Raw genomic sequence first — 26,564 nt, forward strand, 5'->3', positions numbered from 1 at the left:
AGGAGAGGAGAGGAGAGGAGAGGAGAGGAGAGGAGACCATGGAGCACTGGAATCGAATCAAGATTGCCAAATGCCAGATACTGATCACCAACTTCTTTGTCTTGGTAACATGCAAGTGGAACAAAAGAAGTGGGTGGGCAGGTGGGCAGTGGGGCAGTAGGGGAAATAATTCACCATGCCCAGGTCCTCCAGCACTGTGGTCTCCCCTCCCTTGACACCACAGTTGCGCAGACTGGGTCTGGGTCTCTGGTGGCCACCCTTAGAGGACTGTGTACACACGTCCTTGTAGCTGTCACCCAAGGGGCAGTGAAGAGCCTGGGAGAACCCAGGTTGGCTGGTGATTTGGAGTGTGCAGGGACAGCCAGGAAGGGGTGCTGCCTGGGCTCCAGGAGAGGACAGGGATGCAGGGTCTCTGCAGACAGTTTGATGTGATCTTCTGGGTCCCTAGAGAAAATGGGCACGAGTATATGTGTTGCATACTTATCTGTGTGTGATAGCCCATCTGTGGAGGGCCCGTCCCTCCCATCCACAGAAACATGTAGGCCTCCCGCAGATGCCTTGTGCCTGGAGGGAGCCAGCTTGGGGTGCCCAGAAGCCCAGGCCCCACACTCTGTCACTGTGGGAGGGCTTTTGCATCTATGCACACCTCACTTTCAGCTGCTGGGTCTCTCTACGGCCACCATGGCAGTGGTCATTCACTTTGGAGACCGCTTTACTGTCATGCGTCAAGTAGCCCTGGAGAGGAACCCCTATGAAGGAATGCACTATTGGGGTAAGTACGGCCAGAAATGGCTGTGGAGCGGGAGGTGGGAGGGCTCTAGGGTCAGAAGCACCTGGGAGGAGTGACCTAGCCCCAGACAGTCCTGACTCCCTGGCCCTAGGCTTTGGGCAGAGTCAGAGGTCGGGGCAGGGAGGAGATGCCCTAGTGTCCTGGTTTTACTAAGAAAAGTGGGGAGATTTAGGCAACATCAGGCACTCCTGCCCTGGTTCTCCTGCCACACAGGACCGTTCAAACTGTACCAGACCCCAGATCTGTGCTTCCAGGGCAGGGATCAGATGGCCTATGGGACTCGGTAGTGAATACCATATTCAAAGGGCAGAAAATGCCTAGCTAGGGCCAAGTCTGCCAGAGTGCCCCACCTCCACAAAAGCAAGGCTTTAGTGAGGGGGGTATTCCTGATAGGAATGCAAAGAACCTAGGAGGGTAGGAAAGGGTAAGAGAAATTGAGGCCCCTGAATGGGGGGTTGTCAGCCCCAGTTCCTAGGCCCCCTGCTTTCCAAGGTGCTAGGCCCCGCCCACACAGGAAGCCTGGGGCCTGGGCCTGGGCTGATAAGGTCACAGCCCCACACTGCCACCTGTCACTAGAGCATGGGGATGTGGCTTCAAGATAGTCTGGGAGGCAGGGAAGGCAGTAGAAATGGGGGAAAGAATATGGTCCCTAGCTTGTTCCCTGATCTTCCCCCTTCCTTCCCAGTCTTAGGAGGAAACAGGCTATCAGGCTATGAGACACCCCTTCTTTTTGGGCCAGAGATATGTGCCTTTTGGGACCTCCCTAGAAGTTTAGTCCTAGTTCTGTGACACCCCCCCCCCAAAAAAAATCCAACCTCCGTGCCCAGTCCCCATGCTGGGTCCCTCACCCTCTGCCTCTCCCGTTCCACAGCCTTCTACGTGGGGATCAGCCTAGCAGGTCTACTGAGCCTGGGCGCTGTCCTGAGCACAATAGCCACAGTGAGGGAGGCCCATGGCCTCATGGCTGCGGTAAGTTCTGTGGTCGGCCAGATGACCCCAGCTTCCAACAGGGACAAGAGCTGGAGAGAAAAAAGCCAGGGAATTGCCTGACCTCAGTCGAAGTATCCTAAAAGGAGGACAGGTCAGGGACTATGCACCAGTGAGTCCCTCTACTTACACAGTTAGTGCCTTCCTCTTGGCCAGACAGGACTCTCCCACCTGGGCTGTCACTTAGTCCCCACAGGGCTCTGTGCTACTCTGCCTTCCCCAGATCTCACAATGGTTCTACAGCACCCCTGAGAGAGAGTTGGTACTCTCAGCCCTGGGGCCATCTCCAGAGACCTTGGGAGGGCCTGGTTCTGATGTCTAGCTAGGTCTGGACACAGGACCTGGTTCTGATGTCTAGCCAGGTCTGGACACAGGACTGGATGAATTTCAGTTCTCATTAGAAGACCGACCAGGGACAAGGAAATCCTGTTCCTGCAGCCTGGGCTTCCTTCTCACAGGTCCACTATCCCTGCCTAGCCGCTGACAGGAAGTTTCACAACCCCATAGAAGAAAGCCCTTGTTGCTGCCGTAACTGTTTCTCCATGTGGGTGTCCTAGTGTGCCCCTACAGCCCTCAATAGTTAATCCAGGTTCTGTCTGGCAGGACCCTCTTCATGGCCACCCAGTCCCCGTTTGACCCAGGCTTTCCCAGTTACTCGAACTGAGGCAGCTCCTTCCTGATGCCCTGGTCTCTTACCTGCCCCACTCCATTCCAGGCATAAGATCTCATTTCCCTCCTCCATCCATCCTTGTGCCCCTGTTTGTAGACTCCCAACCTCTGCCTATGAGTGACTGGGGGAATCCAAGAACCTTCAGGAACCTGAGCTGGAGGCTATGCTTCCTAGATAGACCGAAACTAAACTTGGCAACCTTGTCTTCATGTTCAGTGTATTTGCTGATGGCCCTTGGTCTCCAAAGACAGTGACAGAGTCACCTCCTTCCCAAGCTCCTCCCTGTCCTGCTTGGCAACTTGATCTGTGGACATAAGATTCCAGAAGCTTTAGAACCCACCCAGGCCTCCCAAGTCCTCAATCCCTCAATTCCACCATCCCTGACAGACTCAGGGCCTGGTGCGGTACTGTTATAGGGACAAAGTCACCCCCTAGCTAGAGCTGCTTCAGGGACCAGCCATAACTGGGTGGTGGACTAGGCAGAACCTGGCAGCTTTAGCCTCCCCGGGATTCTTGCTCTGATGATACAGGGGCAGGGATAGTGCTGGTCGTGAATAAACACTAAACAAAAAATAGCCTGAATTTGCCTCCCAGAGGAAGGCCCTAGTGAAGAGGTCACAGAACTGGTGGACTGTGACCCCAGAGGATTTGTGTCTTGCTGGAAGAAAGCATGGAGGAAAGACAAGATGGAGGCAGGGGTATGCAGGAGACAGGCCGAGAGGCCTGCACCTGGATATAACTTCAGCCACCAGGGGGCACCATAGTCAGCATGAAGACTGTAAAGCGGGAGGCGGGAGGCAGGTGGGCCAAGGGGCCCAGCTCTGGATCAGCTGATTCCACTCAGCCTTCCCAAGCTCCTCCCATGTCCTGCTTGGCACCTGATCCGTGGGCAAAGGATTCCAGGAGCATTAGAACCTACCCAGGCCTCCCAAGTCCTCATCCCTAACAGACTCAGGGCCTGGTGCGGTTATACGTGTCTCAGCTAAAAGACACATTCAGATTCCTTCTGTTCAGAGTTGTATTCTCAAGGTTACTCCAGGCCCAGTGCTCTGCACTTTGCTGAATCCTAGCACCCTCTACCCCAGCATAGACAGTAAGCCCAGTTCAGTCACCACAGGGTCCCTGGGAGCTCCACTGGTCACAGGGCCTTAGTGTCATGTTTATACTTGTGCCTGTGTGCACGGTGGGCACCGTCTGCCTCTGCCTGCCCGGCAGCTGCCTGTGTACTGTCACTGGCCTGCGTACTGGATGGAGCACGTGTAAAGAACATATAAAAGGGTCTAGGGAGGGGAAACATCCCCCTTCGTGACTCTGTGCCCACTGCCCCCCTCCATGCTCTTTCCTACCCCGCCTTCTGAAACACAGGAAATGAAGGAGCTAGCTAGTGGCAGGAAGCAGATTCAAGTTGTTTACAAGTTTATTTATTCATTTATTTTCATTTTGAACGAGTAGAGAGTAAAATGGCCACAGTTAGGCCTGGCCCAACCTCTCTCAGCACTAAGCAGAACTTAAGACCCTTTCTACATACATACATACATACATACATACATACATACATACATACAAACATACATACATACATGCATAGAGAGAGAGAGAGAGAGAGAGAGACAGAGAGAGAGACAGAGAGAGAGAGACAGAGAGAGACAGAGACAGAGAAACAGAGAGACTAAAAACCAAAAAAGACAGAGACAAAGACAGAGGGAGGAGGGAGGGAGAGGGAGAAACTCCCTCTTGAGGATGAAATGGTTGAAATGGTTTCTGGAAAGGGCTGGACTCTGCAGCTGGCTCACAGCCTCAGCCAGGAGGCAGAGTTGAGGAATGGCTTCCAGACAGGGAAAGTCAGCCCTCGACTGCCAGCAAGAGGAAAGAGCAGAGAGGAGGAGAAGGAGGGAAGAAAATGTGGAGGAGAGAGAACAAGAAGGCAGGAGGAGGAAGGAGGGGGAGGAAGGGAGGAAGAGCTAAAGGCAAAGATAGGAGCAGAAGCAGCAGGCAAGCCAGGGCCAGCTCCAAGATAGTGATGCAGGCTCCAGGTCGGGCAGGAAAAAGCAGGGAAAGGGGGCACCCCACCACTGCAGAGCTCACACCCACCCAAGTATGAGGGGGCAGTGCAGATGCCCCCAGCTCTTTTCACACACTTGGGAGAGCTAAGCTGCCCCTGGCATAGACTATTTGTTCCTGTCCTCCTGGCCTATGACTATCGGCTGCTCTGCACACTGGCCACTTTTCCCTGAGTGAGGCCACGGCTACTCATACTCATGCCAGTGACACTTGGGAGTGAGGTGGTGGTTGATCCAGAAGGCTCAATGGTCACCCGGGACCTCTGTGTACTGGGAGGATCTTTGTGCATGGCACTGGGGCTGACAAGAGCACAAGGCAGAGGCTCCGAGGTCACCCAGATGGGAGGTCACTAGATGGGACTTTGGTGGGTGCTATTGAGGAACAGGGTTCTTAGTACAGAGTGACCCTGTGAAACTAGTCACAGAAGGGCAGGGACTTGTGCCAGTACCTGTATCAGGGGAGAGATGGGCATTGCCCTCTAGTTCTGTAAGGAAGTCAGCAGTTGCACCCCGACTAAAGCCAAGAAGGAAAGTGTGGAGTGTGTAAAGAAGTTCCTTTTTAGCACTTGGGGTGAGGGGTAGGAATGGGATGACCACAGGGACCCACACAGTGGTGTAGAGGAAGGGTAGGAAACTCACGAGGAAAGGAAGGTCACAGTCTGGGGTGCCAAACCTATGCCCGGGGTTGTGGCCTGTGGTTCTCTATGAGTCAGGCTGTAGAGGTTAGGGTTTCCTTGGAAACGGGTTTCAGAAACGAAACAACAAAGGGCCCACAGAAGGCGCCTTGTATGAGGGGGCCATTACCTACCTTCAAGGGAGACGTTTCTGGCTGGCTGTGGGTCAGTTGATGGAGCGCTTGCCTAGCACATATGACAGCCTTGGCTGAGATACTGCACTGACTAAAACATCGCGGTTGCGTACACCTGTAATCAGCGCTGAGGAGATGGAGGGTCATGAGCTCAAAGCCAGCCTGGGCTACCTCCATGAGCGTCCACCTCAAAGGAGAGGATGGCAGTTAGGTGAATAGGGCTGGGGCAAAGGCTCAGCAGTTACAAGAGCTGCCTGCTCTTCCAGAGGATCCAAGTTCAGTTCCCAGAAACCACAAAGAACTACTTGTGGCCCCTGTTCCAGAAGATCCGATACCTTCATCTGGCCTCCCCATTTATGTGGCATACATAAATATAATTTTGTTTAAATCTAAAAAAAAAAAAGTCTAAAGGGCAGGGGTAGAGGGTTCTGATGCCAAAATTTCAGATCTGGGGAGGCACTGCCTGGCCCTCCTGGGGTCACTATTCCTCCTAGAAGTGGCTGTAGTGAGCTAGGGCCTCTACCATATTGGAAAGGCCTACCATTCCTAAGGAAGCATGTGCCACCTTAGGTCCCAGGTCCTCCAGAGGCACAGAGGAATCCCCAAAAAAGCCTCCCCCAAGCAGTAGTTAATGGAGAGCAAGTCAGTAGCTCAGCCCAGGCCACTTGGGGAAGCTACCTACCTGGTACCCCACCCTACCTCCCTAGGCCACATACCTGGCTGCACAGTGACCAGGCCATCTCTGTCCCCAGGGTTTCCTGTGCTTTGCCCTGTCATTCTGTGTCCTGGTGCAGGTGGCATTCTGGAGATTCCACAACCCCACCCAGGTGAGTGCAGCCAGGACCCTCTACCTGGACCAGCCTGGTTCTTTGCCCAGAGTTTCTGTTTTACCCTTTCTCCCTGCCCAAGGAGACCCCCAAAATGCTCACGCCAATCCTGATATTAAATGAAAAAAAAAATATTTTTCTATGGTCCAGAGGATCTGGAAGAGGGCCGAACCCCAACCACAGCTTGAGAGCATGGGTGTCCAGACTTCTGCCTGAGGCAGCTGGGCCAAGCAGCATTTGGGCAGAACCTTCCCTGTCCACTGACGGGTGGTCTGGATGGCTGGTCACAGTGTGGGTGGCCTCAGTCAAGACAGCTGCCAGGTATCAGGGGCTGACCTCGGGTTAGCCTGCAGCAGCTGCAGCCCATCTCCCTGTTCTAAAACTGTTTACATTCTAAGCCCTAAACTCGGGGTGCAAAACAGGCAGAGGCCTTGCAGGAACCAGAGGGCAGGCAGCAACTAGGGTTTAATTTACAGAAGGGAAAGGGCTTCTTACTCCAGTCCTCTTAAGACTGGTCGCTAGGGCAATTCTCCAAGGCCTGCCTGACCGTGGTGGATTAGGGTTTTTCCTGGACCCTGGCCTGCTGGCCTATCTATTGTCTTGGATTTCTAACTTCCAACATGGCCCTGAGACCTGGTGAGCTACCTGGAGGTAGCCTCGGTGAAAGCACCCTAGGTTTAAAATCAAGGGCGGCAGGCCAGTCCTTTGTCCTCCCTGGGCCTCTGTGTCTGCTTCTGTAAATGGAAAGTAGAAAGCCCTGCTGCAGAGCTACTGCATAATGGAGATGAGCCAGCAATGGAGTGGCAGTCCGGATCCTCTGCACTCCCAGGTTGTCTGGAATGTGGACCTAGTTCTGGGTTGTCCTGAGGAATGAGGCCGTGTGTGGTACCAAGCACAGAGCCACCATCCTCCCATCCTCCCGTGTTCTCCCTACCAGCGAACCAATCCAAGCCAAATAGGTCACAGCCTTATACTTGGTCCTCCTAGCTGCCCCAGCCCCATGGGTAAGAAAGAATACAGGAATCAACTAGTAATGCTTAGAAGCCATCCCAGCTCCCCAAAACCTCCCTGGAAAGATCCCCAGGACATCCTAAAACAAGGGTCTAGCAAGAAGGTAAGGGCAGACAAGGAGGAGACCTTGACTGTCTCTGTAGACCAGGCTCTGGCCTGAAGTGAGGATAGGGTGTTCCTTCCTGATCCCCCCTCCTCCCAGGACACAGGCCTTGGCAGGCACCCAAGGTTGGTGAGGATAGCAGTGTGGCCCAGCCTGCTATGTACTGAATACAGAGAGATAGGACTATTCATTACCCTCACTGTGGCTTCAGAGCTGCTCTGCCGCAATCTCCCTCTGTCCCCAAGGAGCGGAAAATGAATTGTTTAACTTTCCTTAATAATTCATGTCAAGACCAAGCACAGAACAAACATGTCTATGTAGCCTGGGGACCCAGTGCTGGTCCACAAGCCACCTGCAGCTCCACGTGGGGTCCTCCTGGCCATGGCTCTACTACCCTGATCTAACAAACGTGGGGGAAGGGACATCACCAAGCCTGGATAGATATCACAGTGTCCTGGTCTTAGGAAGAAAGATAGGGGTCATCCCCTAGACATTGCTCCTCAATCTGCAGTAGCCTGGGCTGCCATGTCCTGCACAGATCCAGGGATTGACCTGACTGAGGCGACAAGGGAATGAAGAAAGGACAGACACACAGACACACACTGGAAAGCTAGAATCGGGCGGTGAAAGCTGCAGTCTCTTTGCCCCCAGCAGCTCAGTGTGTTTATTATCTACAGCTGAATAAGGAGGTGGGGTTATTACAAGCAGATAAACAAGGAGAGTGCATTTATCGCACACAGCTGGACAAGAAGGCGGTTTGAGCTGGTCTCAGTGAGACTCACGGAATGGGACACTTTGCTAACATCTCATGGATCTGAGGCTTTGGTCTGAGGCTTGACAACAAACACCCACTCAGGACGTCATATACTTAGGGCTTCCTCTACCCTCCACACTGGACAACACACTTACAAAGGAGACTTGGTACCCCAGAAGCTGCTTGCCAACCCTGCAGACACAGATACTTGCTGGGAGGGACCCTTGGATAAAGGATGTGGAGGCTTGGGACCCTGGTTTAGGAAGTCTCTACCCTCCCTATTCCCATGAAAGAACTACAGCCTCAAGTCTTTCACAGAGCAACTTAAATGCCAAAGGGAGTGCAGATGGCAATGCACTAACCCCACCCCCCACCCACCGCCCTAGTGCTGGGCTCTGCAAAGAGTCCAGCCTGGTTTCTAAGGCCCCAGAGTCCGGTTGTGAAGTCTGGGCAGACCTCTGTTGCTCTGCTCATGGTGGGTGGGATGCTGGGCAGAACCAAGCTGAGCTGAGCTCTAGAGCTGATGTCATCTCTATTGTCCTGTAGGAATGACAGTGGACAGAGGGCCCCTGGGCACTGGGACATCCCTGAAAAGTGGCAGGACTGATGAGGGAAATAAAGTCAATTGTGCCAGGGAGTGGTGCAAAAAGGGCTAGTCCAATAGTGCCAATTTGTTTCAGCTACCTGCCCCACCCACGCAGCTCCAGGCATTCCCAGCCCTCCCCAGGATTTGTTCTCTTAAGGACACAGTAAGCCCACAGGCTTGAGGAAGCTGAGCCCATGAGAGGGCTCTGGCCCAGACTAACCAGCAGCCAAGGCCAGCTTGGCACCTGCCCTGGGTGGGGGAGGGCCGGGGCAGGCTGAGCTGGGGATGACTCATGGGGATGTCTGGCTCTGTTGCATGGATGGAGAGGGAGAAGTCGGTGCCAGGATCAGCCGTTAGCACGGAGTTCCCCTGACTCCTAGAGGGCCCTTGGGCCTGGGCTGGACTTGGTTACAAGAACCTCTGACTACCTGTCTGCCCACTATGGCCTGCAGGCACCTGGTGAGTGAGGCCCATAGTGGAATGGACATCAGGCTGTGGGACAGACATGCTTCCTCTCTGAAAGGCATGAGTGACCAGGGGAGACATAGGGCTTCAACACCACTCCAGCCATTCAGGACAACACTCTGTGTGACCTGGCTGCTGGCCTAGCATAAGGCTGGGAGTCAGGAAGACTCTTCAAGGCAGAAAGACGTTGGAGGACATGCCCTGAGCCAGAAGATCAATGAGTTCCACATATTTGGGATGCCTTCCTGGAAGAGATGAAATTCCAATTTGTCTCTGAAAACATTTTCGGCCTGGGGGAGGACATCTTGGGGTAGCAATTGAGCAGAGTAGGGAATCAGAGCTAGGACACAGAAGCAAAAAAGTCTAGGCTGTTTTGTGTGTGGAACAGACGCAGGGCCAGCCTTGGCCCCACCCAGCTACCTTTTTCCTCTGCTGTGTCCCCCTGGATCTGACTCCAGGTGCCCTTACCTTTCCTGGTCCAAGACTAGAGAGAATCTTCCCAGTATTCTGGGTAGTTCTGAAGAAGGGTCAACAAGAACCTTAGGGAACAGAGGAACTAGTCCAGGCTTCTGTCCATGCTTCTCAGCAGGCTGGGCCTATTGCCTATATCCAGATGAGCAGGATGCTACCCCATGCTACCCAGAACTCACCTCTAAGGGTGGGTAGCTGAGATCTACTGGCCTCTTCTTTAACCCTTGGGAGTTCCAGGGGCAACAGGCAAGCCGAAGGATTGCCATGGTAGGAAGAAAGTTCCTGGAAAAGGAGGCCCAGGGTGTGGGCTTCCCCGGGTCTCCCTCAGGCCATTGTTTCCTGGGATGCTTTTGGTGCAGGTGGAGGATGCAGTATTGGACACCTATGACCTCGTGTATGACCAGGCAATGAAGAGCCCATCCAGCAGCTGGTGGCAGGAGCTGGCCACCATCCAGGACACGGTAAGCGAGGGACAGGGTGGTCACACTTGCTGTGCCCCCAGAGAATGGGTGCCAGACATCTTCTAGAGTCAGCCATCCTGGCCAGGCTTCCAGAGAAGATCCCAGGACACAGGTCCCATTGTGGGTAGATGACTGGGATCTCACCCATCCCCCTCTGTCCCTAATAGGACTGGCTACCCAATGTAAGTACAGAAATAAAAGGGTAATGTCCTTGTTCAACATGGACTGAGAATTTTAAGAAGGAATTGGGTATTCTTCAAGGAAGTAGGTGTTCAGGCACCAGGCAGGCAGTAGGGCCCTGCTCTACAGGGACGAGGTCCTCAGAGAGCTATGTCGTTCCATCACCAGGGCTAAGGCACTGGTGGATATTTTTCCAGCAGCAGCTGTAATCCTGATTCCTGGCTCTGGTCTCTTGGGGGCCCCCCGTTGCAGAATCGCCTAAGTTGCTTATGCTTTGGTGCCTTAGTTTTTCCATCAGTCAGTCCTGCCCACGCTATGCTCCTCTCTGGTTTGTCTTCCAGTTTCTGTGTTGTGGGAAGAAGTCTCCTTTTGGGTTTCTGGCGAGCACCAGAGCCATCCCATGTCAGGGCCAGGAGGCCATGAGAGAGGTGAGGAGGAGGGGGACGAGAGTTTCTGTACTCAGATCAAATGAAGGTTGGGCACTTCAGGTTCTACCTGTGAAGAGACATCTTCATCCTCTTTGCCCCTTTGGCCTCTCACATTTTGGGATCTGTCCTAAAGTCTCAAGGATGTACCCGCCCCCCGCACACACTGCCCCCCCATGATAGGTGGCAGAGGGCTAGGAACTTATAAGATGGCTAGCTTGACTTGGCTCAACTCCCTTCTGCAGGCTAGGATTGGGTATGTACCCCGCCCACTCTTCTCCTCCTTCATGAGGCTTCCCCAGGCCATCAAGCTCCTCCCCCACCCTCCCCTCTGAAGTTTTTAGAAGCTCAAAGCTAAGGCTCTATATAAGAAGGTGATTGATTTACTATTTAGGAGGAGTAGAAAGGGGTCCCCCAGAAAGAGCAGAAAGTGCCAGGGAAGGGGCAGGGAGGAGCTCTTCTACCCTGAGGACTAGGCCCTGACCCACTCTCCCCCACCCTGGCCCTCTCTCCCTACCCAGCCCCCTCTTTGTCCCATCCCCCTGCTATCCTGGAAACAAACCAGCCCTATCTCATGGGGAGAGATGTCTGGCTACCCTCCAAGAAACAAGAGGGTGGGGAATGGCTCAAGGCCCAGCAGGGAAGGGAGCTGGCCTGATGGGAAGGGGCTGAGAGTCAGGGAGTCCCATCCACCCAAGAACAGTCCTCAGGTCCCAAATCCAAAATAGCTCAGTGCCTGCCTCCTGTTGCAGGGTGGCCAGGGACCACAGCTGGGTTACAAAGGACCCCTGGTAGGAGAGAAGCCAAGGCCAGCTCAGGCCAGCAAGGCCAGTTCAGGCCAGCAAGAGGATCACTTACTTGCCAAAAGGCAAGAAAGCCCCCTGTAGGGCTTCACATGGTCCAGGCTATCCCCAACAAAAATGCCAACATCTGAATGTCCCAGAGGTCAGCTGTTACCTTCCTATGCCCACAGCAAAGAGACCTGCAGGTCCAGAGTCTCTGCCCCCACCACTAACAGCAGGCCCTGGGAACTAGAGTACTTCCATCCTGGACTGCCTGGAGACAAACAGCAGCCTAGGGAGAAGCTCAGGGCAACTAGAACAGGGCAGTGAGCCACTGCCCCCACAGAGACTGGCGCCATGGCCTCAGTCTCAAGCTTCCTAAAGCCTCTTTCCCAGAGGGTTCAGCAGTTCTCCTGGGGAAGGTACACACCTTGACTGCCCTGGCCTTAGCACTGGCTGAGCAAACCATGCAGCCCCAGGGACTTCTAGGAGAAAACTGGAATGGGGAGAGCCACACACAGTGCGCAGGGAGGACAATCAACCGTGCATGTTGCCTCTATGCAGGACTGCCTACAGAGGATCGGGAACTTCCTGTGGACACATTACAGTATTGCCTCCACCCTGACCTGCACCAGCCTGGCCCTCACGGTAGCCACCAGTTCTTTCCTTGGCCTCCTTCTATCCCGCCCCACCTTGCTGCTTCCCAGACAGAAGCAGTCCTGGGTTACTGCCTCAGACAGACCCTCTTTAATCATGGCACTGCCAGGATCTTCCAGGCCCAGTCAGCAGGGAGGAGCCAGCCCCTGACCCTGGGAACTTCCCTGGAAGTGGGAAGGCTCTGCCATCAGGACTGTTGGTGGCTGCTGACGCCTGGGCATCTCTCCTGATTGCTCCAGGTGTACGCTATGACGCTCTGCGCCTTCCTGTGGTTTGCCATTCACTCCTACTGTGGCTTGGATCGCAAAGGCAGATATACCCTCACCTCACGGTAGGCCCCTCTCTCTCTAGAAGAGTCTTACAGCACCACAGGGTCCCAGTGTATCTATGCCTCCCACGGCAGATATGTTGTTACCCATGCCCAGTCGGGCAGGTATGGCCTCCATAGGAAGCCCTTTGGAAGTGTAAGGTAATGACATGCCCTCCTCTACTCTGATTCCAGTCTCTGATGAGACCTGACATCACCCTGCCACCAACACAGAGATAGGAAGACTCCAGCCCTGCCTCCCCACCCCCTGCGGCCCAGAGCCATGGCTCCCAGGTCAGGATAATTGGTCTTAAGGAACCCCAGGACTCCTCATTGATAGAATCAGGAAGGACCCAGTCCCAGCAGCCAGGAAAGCCCTTCTGTTCCCAGAATACTTAGACCCTGCTGTCAGCAAGCTCCATCCACCCACACACCCAGCACTCTGACATCTGGATTCCTATACCCAGCATCTGTACTGGCCCTCTACGTTCTGAAAATAGCCACGCCATTGCCTCCAGAGCACTCTGGGGCATGTTTATAAATGTTCGTATGTGCACACAAATGAGTGTGTAGAGGCTGGAGGACAATACCTGTTGTCATCCTCAGGAATGCTGTCCTGCTCTGACATAGAGTCTCTCCCTGGCCTGGAGTTCACCAACTAAACTAGACCAGCTGGTTAGAGAGCCCTGAGAGCCTCTGTCTCTGCCTCCCCAACACTGGGATTACGAGCATGCCCCCACAACACCTGGCAATTTTAGGGTTTTAGGAATCAAACTCAGGTCCTTGTGCTTGCAAAGCATTTTTTATATTCATTCATTTATAATTTATTTAATTGGCAGGAGGAGGGGCGTGTGTACATTCCACTGGCTGAATTATACCCCAGTCCTTCTTACAGTACCTTCTAGAACATTCTGAAACAGCCTCACCACCACCATTCTGGGATGGACTTGCAGTCCCTTCTAGAATGTTGTATAACAGCCTCTTAGTCCCTATAGAACATTCTGGAACAGATCCCCAGTTCTTTCTAGAACATGCAGAACAATTTCACTGTCCCCTTTTGCTTCTCAGAGCCCATGGCTGCCAGCCCCAGGAACCCAGCCTCTTCAGATGGACCAAAGATGGAGTGCCTCAATGCCCCTCTGAAGCATAAACATTTGCTAACTATTCGACATCCCTCTGAAGCATGGGTGTTTGCCGATCATTGGGTCTAGTAGGATGCTTGCTGCCTACTTGCCCACAGAGATGAAGACGTTGGCACTGAGCCCTCCATGATCCACCTGGTGGGGCAAGGGAAGGGGAGGAGATTCTATCAGTGTGTTAGTTACTTTTACATTGTTGTGGCCAGACACCTACCAGAAACAGGAAGGATTTACTCTGGCTCATGGTTCCAGAGAGATTCTGGTCCATCACAACAGGGAAGGCACGGAGGGGTGGCTGTGTCTACAGCAGCAGGATCAGAGGGTGGCAAATGCTGGAGGCTGGATGTTGAGGTAAACTAACTTGCTCTGGGTCATTGTGGAGCAAAGGTGACTTTGGCTCCATAGTCCTGATAACAAAATACACAGAGCCACATGGCAACAGCCAGGTTTTTGAAAATGGCCATGGGTCTGTTAATGCTCCTTAGTTTAGGGAGAAAAGGTCACCATATCCTCACCTGCGATTCCAACTACTGCTCCCTCCTGCCAAGGAAGTGTTAGGATCTTGGGAGATGCTGGAATGTGAAAAATTACCTGAAGCCAGGTCTCCATGATCCAGTATCCATGAGGTCATCACCCATCATGGCGGGGCTTTTTAGGGGATGACACTGTTTGGGGGTTACCCATGCTCCCTATAAGTAACTCCTCATCCCAAGAAACCCATTGGTTCAGGTTGAAACTTGGGTAGAATCCTTTCCATGCCCCATCTGGGGTGACCAGTTTCCTGTTCATGTTTCCCAGAGAAAAGTAATCGCAAAGAACAGGTGGAGTGGAACAAGGGGCAATGTCTTAGGGTTTCCATTGCTGTGAAGAGACACCATGACCACGGAGACTCTTAGAAAGGAAAACATTTAATTGGGGGCTTAAAGTTCAGAGGTTTAGTCCATTATCACCATGCTGGGAAGCATGACATCATGCAGGCAGACATGGTGCTGGAGTGGTAGCTGAAAGTTCTACATTTGGATTGGCAGGCAGCAGGAAGAGAGGGTGCCACTGGGCCTGGCTTGGGCATCTGAAACCTCAAAGTCAGCCTCCAGTGACACACTTCTTCCAATAAGGCCACACCTCCTAATAGTGCCACTCCCTATAAGCCTACAGGGCTGTTTTCATTCAAACAACCACAGACAGGTATAACCTTCAAAAGCCCACCCTTAATGACCTACTTCTGCTAACCAGACTCCAAGTCCTACAGGCTCCACAATAGCACCAGAAGCTGGGGATAGAACATTCAGAATATGAGCCTGTGGGAGAGGTTTCAGAGCAAACCCATGACACAGAGCAAGCATACATGAGCCTGTGGAAAACACCAGATTACAACTCTGACATCAGGTAAACAGCTCCATGCAGAACAGACAGAAACACCTAGGGAGATTTGATGAGTCTGTGGAACAGGACAGAATAGGTAAGCACAGAGGAAACCAACACAGGGCAGGCCAGGAGCCCTGGTCAGATGTCCTGCACCTCCCACTTCCAGACACTGCTATGTTCATGTTCTGTGCTGTGAAGCAAGGAGCATCAACCTGGCAGCAATGTCTCTGTCTGTCACTGTGACAAAATGCCCGAGGGAGCCAACTTAAAGGAAGAAAGGGAGAAAATCAGCTTAAACAAAGGGAGAAAAATCAACTTAAACCTGAAAAAGTCAACTTACTTTGACTCATGTTTTAAGAGGTCTCTGTCTATGGTCAGCTGGCTTCATTGTCTGGGGGCCCGAATGAGGCAGAACACAGCAGAGATGTGTACAGTAGAGTAAACACCCATGGTGGCAAGGAAGCAGAGAGAAGAGCCAAAGACAAAGAAAACCCTCTTCAAGGGCACCACCCAGGAACCTCTTCCTCAAAGGAAGCCTCATCTTCCAGCTTCCTTTTTAAAATGCCATTAAATTATAAACCTCTTCATGGCCACTTCCCAGAAGCCCAGAGACTGAGAACTGCTCTGGGGACCACGCCTGTGGTGTGTGTGTGTGTGTGTGTGTGTGTGTGTGTGTGTGTGTGTGTGCGCACGCGCGTGCACGCGCATCCATGTCCTCACAACAGCAACCTGAAGTAGCAGCAGGTTGTTGGTCAGAGCCCAGATGTGGGCAGGTTCTTTACGTAACCTCTCATGAGGCAGGTTTGCTGGGCCCTACTCAGAGGCTTCTAGAAGCTCCCCAATCTGGGCTCGCTCTGGCTGCTGGAAGAACCTAATTTATTGCAGCTGTGGGCTTGTGAGCCCTCTCTCCTCAGTGGCTGCCAGCTAGGACAACTTTCTGCTCTGTGAATTTGGTTTGCTCCCCTCCTCCAGCTCCTTCTTCAGACCCTAGCACAAGCTGAGCCTCCCTTGTGTTATGCAGTCTCTGGCTTCTAGCAGCTGGTGAAACTCTTTACTTTAAGGGCCACATGATGATCTTGTCTGAACAAGAATTCTTTCTTCTATTCCTGGTAAAATGCACTATGCCTGACACTGGCCATTTGACCGCGTTCAAGTGCACAGCTCAGCAGAATTAACATCCACCCACACCATCCGCCTCCAGAACTTTCCATCTTCCTAGACCGAAACTCTGTCCCCATTCAACGCTGACTCCCTGCTCCCTCCCCAGCTCCTGGCTCCAGGTCCTGCTTGCTGCCTCTGTTGATTTGGTGAGCCTGAGGCCCTCCTGGGCATGACTATCTCACCACAGGGTTCCTCCATGTTGCATGGTGAGGGAGACATCTTACCAAGTTAACCATGGCCTCATAATCACCTGCTGGGAGACTGTGACAGAGCAAGGTGGGGCACATAATCTAAAACTCCTCCTGTAGCCACTGTCACATGACAGTGCAGCCACCTCTATGGAGAATTATCACCTGCTCTTGAATATTCACATGATTTGTGAATATTTCCAAGGAGATACACTGACCCAGCCAAGGCTGAGACCCCAAATGCAGCCAAGGGAACATAAGGGATGAGATCCTGCCTCACATCCAGACCCAAAAAGCGAGGGTCCCCCCCAAATCAGAGTCACTCTGCAATTGGTCACCAACACATGGGGAAAGCCTGTTAAACCCCACCTTGTGTTTCAGATGCACACACTCCCTCCTTCCTACACATCCATTTCCTCAAATAAGAGGAATTAAGCACCCCACATCTGAAAACACACAAGGTTTTCTCCTTAGGGAGATTCCCCCAATGTCATAAGCATTTGGTTCCCTGAGACAGAAAGTTCAGGGTCTCTGGTGCAAGCAACTTCTTTGGTTCTATTCTTGCCACCTCACTCTACTTCATAAGAAATCAACACTAAAGAAAGCACAAATATTCAGGGTGTTCTAGTACCAACCTGGGGAGGATAGGATGTATTTGGCTTACACTTCAGGTAATGGTCCATCATTAATGAAAGCCAACTCAGGAACTCAAGCAGGTCAGGAACCTGGAGGTGAGGACTCAAACAGAGACCACATAGTAGCATCGCTTACTAGCTTGTGCTTCATGTCTTGCTCAGCCTGCTTTCTTTTACAACCCAGGGTGGCACTGCCCACAGTGGGCTGGACCCTCCCACATCATCATCAATCAAGACAACGCCCCCACAGACTTGCCTACTGGGTAATCTGATGAAAGCAATTCCTCAGTTGAATTCCCCTCTTCCCAGAGACGTCTAGGTTTGTGTAAAGTTGGCACAAAAAAAAAAAAAAAACCCTAACCAACACACAAGGCAAGATCCAGCACTCAAAGAGGCAGAGAAGGGGATTGTGAGTTTGAGACCAGCATGAACTTAATAGAAAGACTCTGTTTCAACAAAAACAACAACACAAAAGAAGGGGGGAAAGGAAAGGCAGAAGTAAGGAGGGAAGGAGAAAGGATCCCATACACAATGGCAGTGGGAAGATGGCAAATAAAGAAGAAGAGTAAGATCTAGAGCCTGTAAAATGTACACAATACAGCACAAAATAATCCACAGATGCTGTAAGAGAACGATCATCCCTGCAGCTGCTCCCCACGTCAGTGTGTGTGGCTCTAAACAGCCATGGTTTGTCCTGTTTTCCCAGCTCTTCATCCCTGGGAGAATTTCTTCTTGACTCCTGCTGCCACTTCTTCCATCACTAACTGGGTGAGATAGGAGAGCTCGGACCACCAGAACCTGCCTAGAATGAGCATCATTATCCTGTTTCTTCATTAGAACACTACTCAGTCAGCACCCTTTAGGGTCTCCTAACCCAGCAGAAGAGAAGTCCGAAGTAGCCAGGTGCCACCACAGTTTCTAGCTCTGCAGTACACTCTGTTAGCTGATCAGAGTGTTTGTTTCCCTGTTGGCTACTGAGAGCTTTGACCCAGTGCAACGCCTTTGCAGGCACGAGGCAGAACTCCTAGGATGGTTCATTAGCTATCCTTAAAAGAAGTGGTGCCCCCACACCCATCCCTCAGGCTTCCGACCTAGGGGCTCTGGTTTTGGAAAAACAGCACTAAGCACTACACTGGTTACACATACCACATGCCACAGGAGGTTACACAGTTTTGCAATGGAATTTCCCAATGTGATCTTAAATGATACTTGAGAAGCGACCCACAATTCCACAAAATGTCCCTGATCGCTAGCTGAATAGCAACTTCAGTGAATCCAGGGCAGCCTTCCCATGATCTTGTGCCTTTGGCTTTAAGGTTAGTCCTGTAACCAGAAACAATTATACGGGTTGGATGCAGTTAAACTAAAATTTAATGTTAAGTGTCAAAGTTTGATCTCCGTTTTGAGGATTAAAAGGATACAAACTTAATCCGACAGTGGTGTTCAGAAACAGGCCCTCTAGGAACAAAGGGCAATAAATACATGCAGGCCTACTCGCTTGGTTGCTCTCAGCTAACTTCATCCTTCCTATTACTGCTCTGGATCATTTGCCTGTGGAATGGTATTGGCTGCAGTGGCTGGGACTTTCCAAATCAATTAAAAACTGCGACAATTCCTCCACAGGCCAAGCTGGTCTGATAATAGGCTCACAAGAATAAAGTCCCACAGATTTCTTCATGGCTTTACACTCATTCTGTCGCTTGCCATGGGGATACCCTTTATTGCCCCAGGACTCTGGAACAAGGAAGCTATCATCAGCGGAAAGCCCCTTGACCTTTCAGAAGCATGAACAAAATAAAAATTGCAAGGGCATCTTGCCTCAGGTATTTCATGATGATAACGAAATGCTGATTAATATAGAGAACTGGTAGCAACAGATAGATCTCATTAGAAAAGGGTAACAGAAGAGACAGTTATGGATGGATGTGGGGAGCCAGAACACAAGGGTCAAGTGTGGTTGGGGAGGAGAGAATGGGACAAAGGAGAGGATATGGAAAGAGACAACTAAAATTAAGGTCCATTTGAGAGGTCACACAATACAGTAGAAGCTTCCTAATATATATATGAAGGCAATCTAAATGAAACCATCAAATAATGGGGACAGACAGAGTCCCAACTGGTCATCGCTTGCCACCAAATGAAACTTCCAGTACAGGGATTGGGTTACATCTAAGTGAGTTGTTGGCCAAAAGGGTCTCGTGAGTATCCCAAACAACCCAGACAACCAACTGTTGCCAAGACAATAGGCTGTTCTATACAAACATGGGACAATAAGGCCCCACTGCTGAAGACAACACCTACACAACTCATGGAACATGGGGAAATTAAGTTGGCACCTATATAAAGCCTTGACTTTTACATTCCAGCGTCCTTGGTACAGGTAGGTACTCTGCACACTAGCAAAAGAAAAACATAAACAGCAACACAGCTACAAACCCTTTGATCTACAGTAGGACTACCTGCAAGATATGCTAGGGCAATGGTGGCATAAAGCTTGTAATCAACCAAAACCTGATTTGACTTAATGTTGGAACCCAAACCCAACACTGCTTGGGTAGCCAAGAACCAGAGACTAGATAGCCCAGGGACTTAAGGTAAAACAAAATACTACTGTTCCAAAATACAAACTAACAACTGAAAATTAGCAACAAAATGACTCCTAGGGACATTCTGCTATACTCATGGGCCAGTGCCTTGCTCAGCCATCATCAGAGAAATTTTCTCCTGCAGTGGATGGGAACACACCAGATAACATGCAGAGAGTGAGAGACATTGAACACCCAGTCCTAAATGGGATGTTTCTATCAAAGCCCTCCCCCTCAGGAGCCAGGGAACCCACAGAAGATGAGGTGGAAAGAGTGTAAGAGCCAGAGAGGATGGAGGACACCAAGGAAACAAGGCCCTCTATGCCAACACGATCAAAGGACATTCACACTCTCAGAGACTGAAGCTGTGCTCACAGGATCTGCTTGGGCCAGCACCAGGTCCGCTGTGCTTATATTACAGCTTCCAGTTTAGTGTTTTTATGAGATTCCTGAGCGTGCAATTGAGTGAGTCTCTGATTCTTGTGCCTTCTATTGGACTCTTTTTTTTTTTGTTGTTCGTTTATCCAACCCCAATGCAACAGCTTTTGTTTTCTCTTATTATATTTTACTTTGTTGTATTTTTACTATTATCCCCTAGAAGCCTGTTTATTTTCTAATGAGAGACAGAAGAGGGATGGATCTGGATGGGAGAGGGGTCAGGAGGAACTGGGAGTAGGAGAGGAAGAAAATCGAAATCAGGATATATTATGTGAGGAAAAATATCTATTTTCAATAAAAGAAAAAATAATAATTTTAAATAAATAAAAGTTTTTAACAAAGAACAAACAAATGAGCACTGATACCAAGAGTCTCACCATTAGAAGTGTACCGGCGTAGAGTTGGGAAGCTGACAGAGGAAGGGAGAGTTGAGGAAGTTGTTATCAAATGACTAAACTGTGCTGGGGTGATGGCTAAGTGGTTAATAGGACTTTCTGCTTCTGCAGCCACACCAGACAGACCACAACTACCCATGCCTAACCAGCTCTAGAGAACACAACTCCCTCTCTGGCCTTACATGTACATACTGACACACACATATACATACAATTAAAAATAGTTTGTTTAAAGAAAAGAGGCTGAACTATTGTAAAGAGGACATTGTGGGTAATTCTGGTGTGGGTACAGAAGACAAGAGACCAGGGAAGATCAAGGACAAGTTAGGGACTGCCTACATGGTGGTAACTAGGATGCTTTGGGAACTTGAATGGCTCTTGTCGTGAGACTCTATGGAGGCTGAAGTAAGAATAGTGAGCTTGTTTACTTGCTGAAAGAATCTCAACATGGCACAGCATCCAGGATGTGGCATAGGTAGTTGGGCTGGTTGGTTTGGTGGTTTAAATGAGAGATGTCTCCCATTTGAACACTATAGTGTATGTCTGTGTATACACCATGTGTATGTGGGACCCCACAGAGGCCAGAAAAGGGTGTTAGATTCCCCTGAAAGTGAAATTGCAAGTGGTGTGAGCCACATAATGTGGCTACTAGGAATCAAACTCTGGTCCTAGGAGCAGTATGTGCTCTGAGCCACTGAGTCATCTTCTCCGAGAGCCCTGTGCAGATTAGTTTTAACGGTCAACTTGCAACAGCTCAGAACCACTTGGGAAGTCTTAATGGTGAATTATCTAGCTCAGTCAGGTAGCCAACAGACATGGCTGTGAGGAGTTGTCTTGGTTATCAGTTGGTGTAGGAAGACCCAGCCCACTGTGGGCAGCACCACTCCCTAGGCAGGTGGTCCTGAACCATAATACAAGGGAGAAAGCTAGCTGCGGACTCTCAGCAAGGAGGCCTGCATGCATTGCTTATTTCTTTTTGCTCTTGATGTGATGTGACTACCTGCTTGAGTTCCTTCATCAGCTTCTCTAAAATCATAGATTGTGACTTGAAATTGTTAGCCAAATAAGCCTTTTTCTCCTCTGAGTTGTTTTTTCTAACTTTTTACTTTCTAACTCTGTGTTGTTTGCCACAGCAACAGAAATGAAGAGAAAACAGTTTCAACAATTGCTTTCTATCAGGTTAACAGGCTCAGGAGCAAAGGGGCCCAGAGCACAATGGTCTGGGGGAAAAAATCTTGGCCAGAGAAAAGCAAGAAATAAAGGCATATAGGGAACAGCACAGAAATAATTTACTATGATGTCAACACAGATAAAATGGAGCCAGTGGTTTTACATCCAAACAATTGGAACGACCTCCAAGGCATCTCACAAATCTAAGAAAAAAATTCTCCTTCAGGGTGGAGGAGGAGGACTGGAGGTTAAGTCACCAGCAGGTGTCAACAGGTACCTCAGAGGACACTGCCAAAATGTTTCCCAAACGCTGGCCCCAGATTAAAAACTCCCTGGCCCTGTTTGATATGCATTTCTTGTTCACACATTTAAAACTTGTATATGCCAGCCGTGTAAATTGGTATTGTTTTCTGGTTTTGATTTCCCATTTCTCTGTTTGTTAACTAAGTTTGCAGAGGCTTGGCCATGTCTGTTTCCATTTCACAAACACCTGCTGTGCCTCCTGTCAACCAAGGGACGAGATAACATGTCTCATCTCAGATAGATGATGGAGGAAGGTCATTGGTTAATTAAATAAAGAAGCTGCTTGCCCTGATAGGTTAAAACATAGGTGGGAGGAGTAAACAGAACAGAATGCTGGGAGGAAGAGGAAGTGAGGTCAGACTCGACAGCTCTCCTCTCAGGGGCAGACGCCTCAGAGAGACACGATGCTCCACTCTTGCGGGCAGAGGCGAGAGCTCTGCTCTCTGAGGCACACGCGATGAAGCTCCTACCCAGGATGGACGTAGGCTAGAATCTCCCTGGTAAGCCACCTTGTGGGCTACAGCAGATTATTAGAGATGGGCTAGTCCAGGAGCGAGAGTCAGCCTAGAAGAGGCTAGATAGAAATGGCCAAGCAGTGATTAAATGAATACAGTGTCCGTGTAATTATTTCGGGGCATAAGCTAGCCAGGCGGCTGGGGTGCGGCCGGGGTGCTGGGGATGCAGCCCCGCCGCTCCTATTTACTACAGATAGATGAGATAACATGCCTCGTCTTGCTGGCTCACGGGAACTCTAGTGTATCACCATAGAGATCACATGTTGCTCATAATCAGGGTAAATATACTCTCCTGACCTGTGACCCTCACCCCATGTGTCTGTCTGTCTCTATGTGTTACTCTACAGCCCTAGCTGTCCTGGAACTCACAGAGATCCCTTCACCTCTGCCTCCTGATTGCTAGGATTAAAGGTGTGTGCACCATGGGTGGCTCCTTCCACTTTCTTCATGGAGACTTTTATTTTGAAAATTTGGAAAATCTTTGTGTCTTTTACCATTTTGTGGAAAAGCAACAGAAAGAACACAGCACAGATACACACAGCACACACACACACACACACACACACAAACACACACTGTGATGACTTACTCTATGCGACATCCAAGCAGGGTGTTAATTTTGATTGTCAACTGGTCTGGATTGAAAACCCTGAGAGTGTTGGAGAGGTGGCTTGGGAGTCCAAAGTGCCTGCTCTGAAATCATGAGGACTGGAGTATGAATCCCAGGACCCATGTAACAAGGCAAGAGATCTCCCCAAAAACTTGGAGCCTCGGCTCTGAGATGAGAAGAGATGGGAGGATTGCTGGAACTTGCTGGTTCCAGCCCAGCTGAGAGTAACCCACATGTTCAGGGAGAGACCCTGACTCCCAAAGAAGAGTAAAGTGTGAGAGAAGACATTGTACAACCTCTTCTGACCTTTGCACATGCACACACCCCTGCACATACATACCCATATACGCACACAGGTGCATACACACACATAAATAAACACAAAATAAAAATGAGGCACCTTTGGATGTAGATGTTTCCGGTGTAACCGAGAAGGGAAGACACCACCCTGAACGTGGTCGCACTATCCCTTAGGCTGGGGTTCCAAACTGAATAAATAAGTTAACAGGAGAAAGCCAGCTGAGCTGAAGGGGGTTCTCATTTCTCTGCCTCATGCTCTGCACCATGAACCAAGCAGCCCTCTGCCATGGTGCACGCTGCATTCCCTGAATTGTGAGAACAACAACCCTTCTTCCTTCAAGTTGGCTTTTTTTAGCTATTGACCACAACACAGAGAGGAGTAACTAGTGACCCAGGAGATGCTACCCAGATGTGGGTTTGAAAGCCTGCTGCTGTGAGAATTTTTTATTCAGGCAAGCGTGCTGGTTAGTTTTTGTCAGCACAAACTAGAGTTACATGGAAAGAAGGAATTGACATCAGATGGGCATGTAGACAATTTCTGTGGGGCATTTCCTTGATTACTGATTGAGGTAAGAGGGGCCAAGCTTGGTCCTGAAGATACAAAGTTGTTGCATCTCCATGACACAGGGCAATAACAGGATATCCATGAGGAGTCTCAGTAAGGGCCCAGTATTGATAGTGTAGCCGAAGCCAGAGGTATCAAGCCAGAACAACGACTCATTGCAGTGAACACGTGCACGTAAAGATGCATGGACTAAAGGCTATACTGTATGACTCACTGAGCCACATCTCAGCTTCCACTATGAGAATTTTTCCTTAAATCTAATTTTATTTTGTGGGGGAGGATGCAAAGGCAGAGGGAGGATACGAAGGGACAGGGAGATGAATGGGATCAAGACACATGATGTGAAATCCACAAAGAATCAATAAAAAGTTAAAATAAAGTTCATACACAAGTATAAAATTTTAGAAAAAAAGAGGCCAAGCCATGTGAATGGTGTCATCCCTGGGTATGTGGTCCTGGGCTGTGTAAGCAAGCAGGTTGTCCAAGCCATGAGGAGCAAGTCAGTAAATGGCCTTCCTCCATGGTCTCTTCTTCAGTTCCTGCCTTGAGGTTTCTGCCCTGGCTTCCTTTAGTGATGGATTTAGAATCTGTAAGGTGAAGTAACTCCTTTGTTCTCTAAGTTGCTTTTGGTCATATAGCGCTTATCACCGCAGCAGAAATCAAACCAGGACACCAGGTGATCCCCATGAGGTGGGGTCTTGTTCAGTAAGTAGCAGCTTGCAGATCAGAGACTCCCACTTCCCAGAGAAGCAGTTTGAGCCATGAAAACCCTGCTTGAGTTTCCAGTCTGCTGGCTAAGATAAAGAGGTTGTATTTGCCAGCCCACTGTGATAGGTACCAAGCTCTTCAAGAAAACATGTGTGTATTTCTCTCTGTTTGCAAGTACCTGTGTGTTTCTGTGTGTGTGTTGTGTATGTGTGTACATCTGTGTCTGTGTTCCTAAATGTAATGGCAATGAAGCATTTAGAATTAAAGTAGATTGTAAACATAGTGCTCCATATGTACATTAGTTTAGCAAATTCAGCACTCACATCTAAATATGGAGGGTGTACTCCCATGGAACTGCAATCCATCACTGTCACATCTGCTATGTTCATAATAGCTCTCTACTCACATTGAAAACATAACCCAAATTCAGTTTTCCCATGTCCCCAGATGGCTCTTGCTACTGATTTGCTCAAGCCCAGACCCAACTGAGCTGCACTCTTGATCCCGCCTCCTCCGTCTAACGTTTACTCCAGTTTCCTCTCTCACCCACTCTCAAAACCTGTCCCCTAGCCGCTGCCTTGCTGCAGGAGGCCGGCTCAGCAGCTGGAAATCCCCAGTCCTCGGTGCCCTCCTCTATACTCCACTCCTTCCTTTTCCCTGTCACAGGACGAGAGTGGTGTCCTCCTGGATGAGGCCACACGCTCCTTAGAGCCCACACCCAGGCACCTTGTATCTGCTAAGGTCACCAGGGTTCAGCTAGACATTTCCATTTCCTGTGTGAATGTTTATTTATGTCCCTTCTGTTTGCTACTTTTTTTTTTTTTTCGAGACAGGGTTTCTCTGTGGCTTTGGAGCCTGTCCTGGAACTAGCTCTGTAGACCGGGCTGGTCTCGAACTCACAGAGGTCCACCTGCCTCTGCCTCCCGAGTGCTGGGATTAAAGGCGTGCGCCACCATCGCCTGGCCTGTTTGCTACTTTTCTTGGTGTCGTGACGCTTACTTGAGAAGAAGCCATACGGGAGGAAGGGTTTGTTCTGGATGATGGCTTCGGATGCCATAGTCCATCATGGTGGGAAAGGAGCGGCGCTAGGGGAGATGGAGCAGCAACTTCACTGCAGTGAGAAAGGGTGGCATCTACTTGCTCTCACCTCTATGGGTCAGGAAGCAGAGACCATACAGGAAATGGCAGCCTATAAACCACACAGCCCACCCATCTCCAAGGGAGGCCATGGGTATTAGATCCCCTGGAGCTGGAGCTACAGGTGGTGCTGAGATGCCCCACCTAGGTGCTGGGAACTACTGAACTCAGCTCCTCTGTAAGAGCCACAAGAACTCTGAACCACTGAGCCATCTCTTCAGCCCCATTTTGTCTATTTTGAGTCCCTTTACAATTCTTTTCTAGCAGTGTTTTGATTTGGTTGACATTTTCAACTTTCATGGCCTGAAATCTGTTGGAACACTGTATTTTGAGACAATTATAGATTCCCAAATAGTACACAGAAAGTCTTGGTGCATTATTCCTTCCGGCCTTCCCCAAAGCAGACATCTGCATAAATACCATGCTAACAAGTACAGCCATCACTTGTTCAATGCACACAGATGATGCAGATGCTACCAGATGTGCCTGTACTCACATGTGTGAGTATGAATGCACATGTGCGTACTGCCTGCCTGAGTGTCCCTGTGCGTGTGTGTGTGTGTGTGTGTGGCTTCGCATAACTACCACTGCAATAATCAGAACGTCATCCCCACTGCCTCCCTGATGCTTCTTAAAGCCACAGACCCCACCTCCCCAGATGACCACACAACCCTGATCTCCTCATCTCTACATTTCTCCATCTTCCTTTGGGAAGGAGTGAGACAGGGCCTCGTATAGCCTAGGCTGGCCTTAAATTCCCTCTACAGCTGAGGATAACTTTGAACTGATCCTCTTGTCTCTATTCACAATTTGGAATAACATTCATTACACCTAGCCAACCAGTTTGGTTTTTGTTGTTGTTTGTTTTTGTTGTTGTTGTTGTAGTTTGTTTATTGTTATTGTTGTTTGAGACAGGGTTTCTCAGTGTAGCTTTGCAGCCTTTCCTGGAACTTGCTCTGTAGACCAGGCTGGTCTCGAACTCACAGAGATTCTCCTGCCTCTGCCT

The 26,564-nt window shown here is 50.2% G+C and overlaps 1 protein-coding gene and 1 long non-coding RNA gene across 2 annotated transcripts in view; one reads left to right on the plus strand and one right to left on the minus strand.

Moving 5' to 3' along the window:
* LOC113456525 overlaps positions 1-26,564 on the minus strand; it is a 61,170-nt gene that overhangs the window by 9,290 nt on the left and 25,316 nt on the right. The window lies entirely within an intron of this gene.
* Positions 39-13,845, plus strand: Tspan32 (tetraspanin 32). The gene is made up of 9 exons (XM_005351574.3): positions 39-104; positions 658-772; positions 1,662-1,759; positions 6,068-6,142; positions 9,892-9,993; positions 10,515-10,601; positions 11,945-12,028; positions 12,277-12,368; positions 13,413-13,845. Exons 1-9 carry the CDS (start codon positions 39-41, stop codon positions 13,492-13,494), a joined length of 801 nt encoding a protein of 266 aa, XP_005351631.1. The 3' UTR covers positions 13,495-13,845.

Source organism: Microtus ochrogaster, chromosome 8 (assembly GCF_000317375.1).
Source record: "Microtus ochrogaster isolate Prairie Vole_2 chromosome 8, MicOch1.0, whole genome shotgun sequence".
NCBI lineage: Eukaryota > Metazoa > Chordata > Mammalia > Rodentia > Cricetidae > Microtus > Microtus ochrogaster.

What these genes read in the sequence shown, in the direction of transcription:
- Tspan32 (XM_005351574.3), top strand. Translation starts at nt 39, where the DNA reads ATGGAGCACTGGAATCGAATCAAGATTGCCAAATGCCAGATACTGATC. An exon ending in CCCATGGCCTCATGGCTGCG is followed by an intron (nt 1,760 to 6,067) that starts GTAAGTTCTGTG and finishes CTCTGTCCCCAG; the next exon opens with GGTTTCCTGTGCTTTGCCCT. An exon ending in GCCAGGAGGCCATGAGAGAG is followed by an intron (nt 10,602 to 11,944) that starts GTGAGGAGGAGG and finishes GCCTCTATGCAG; the next exon opens with GACTGCCTACAGAGGATCGG.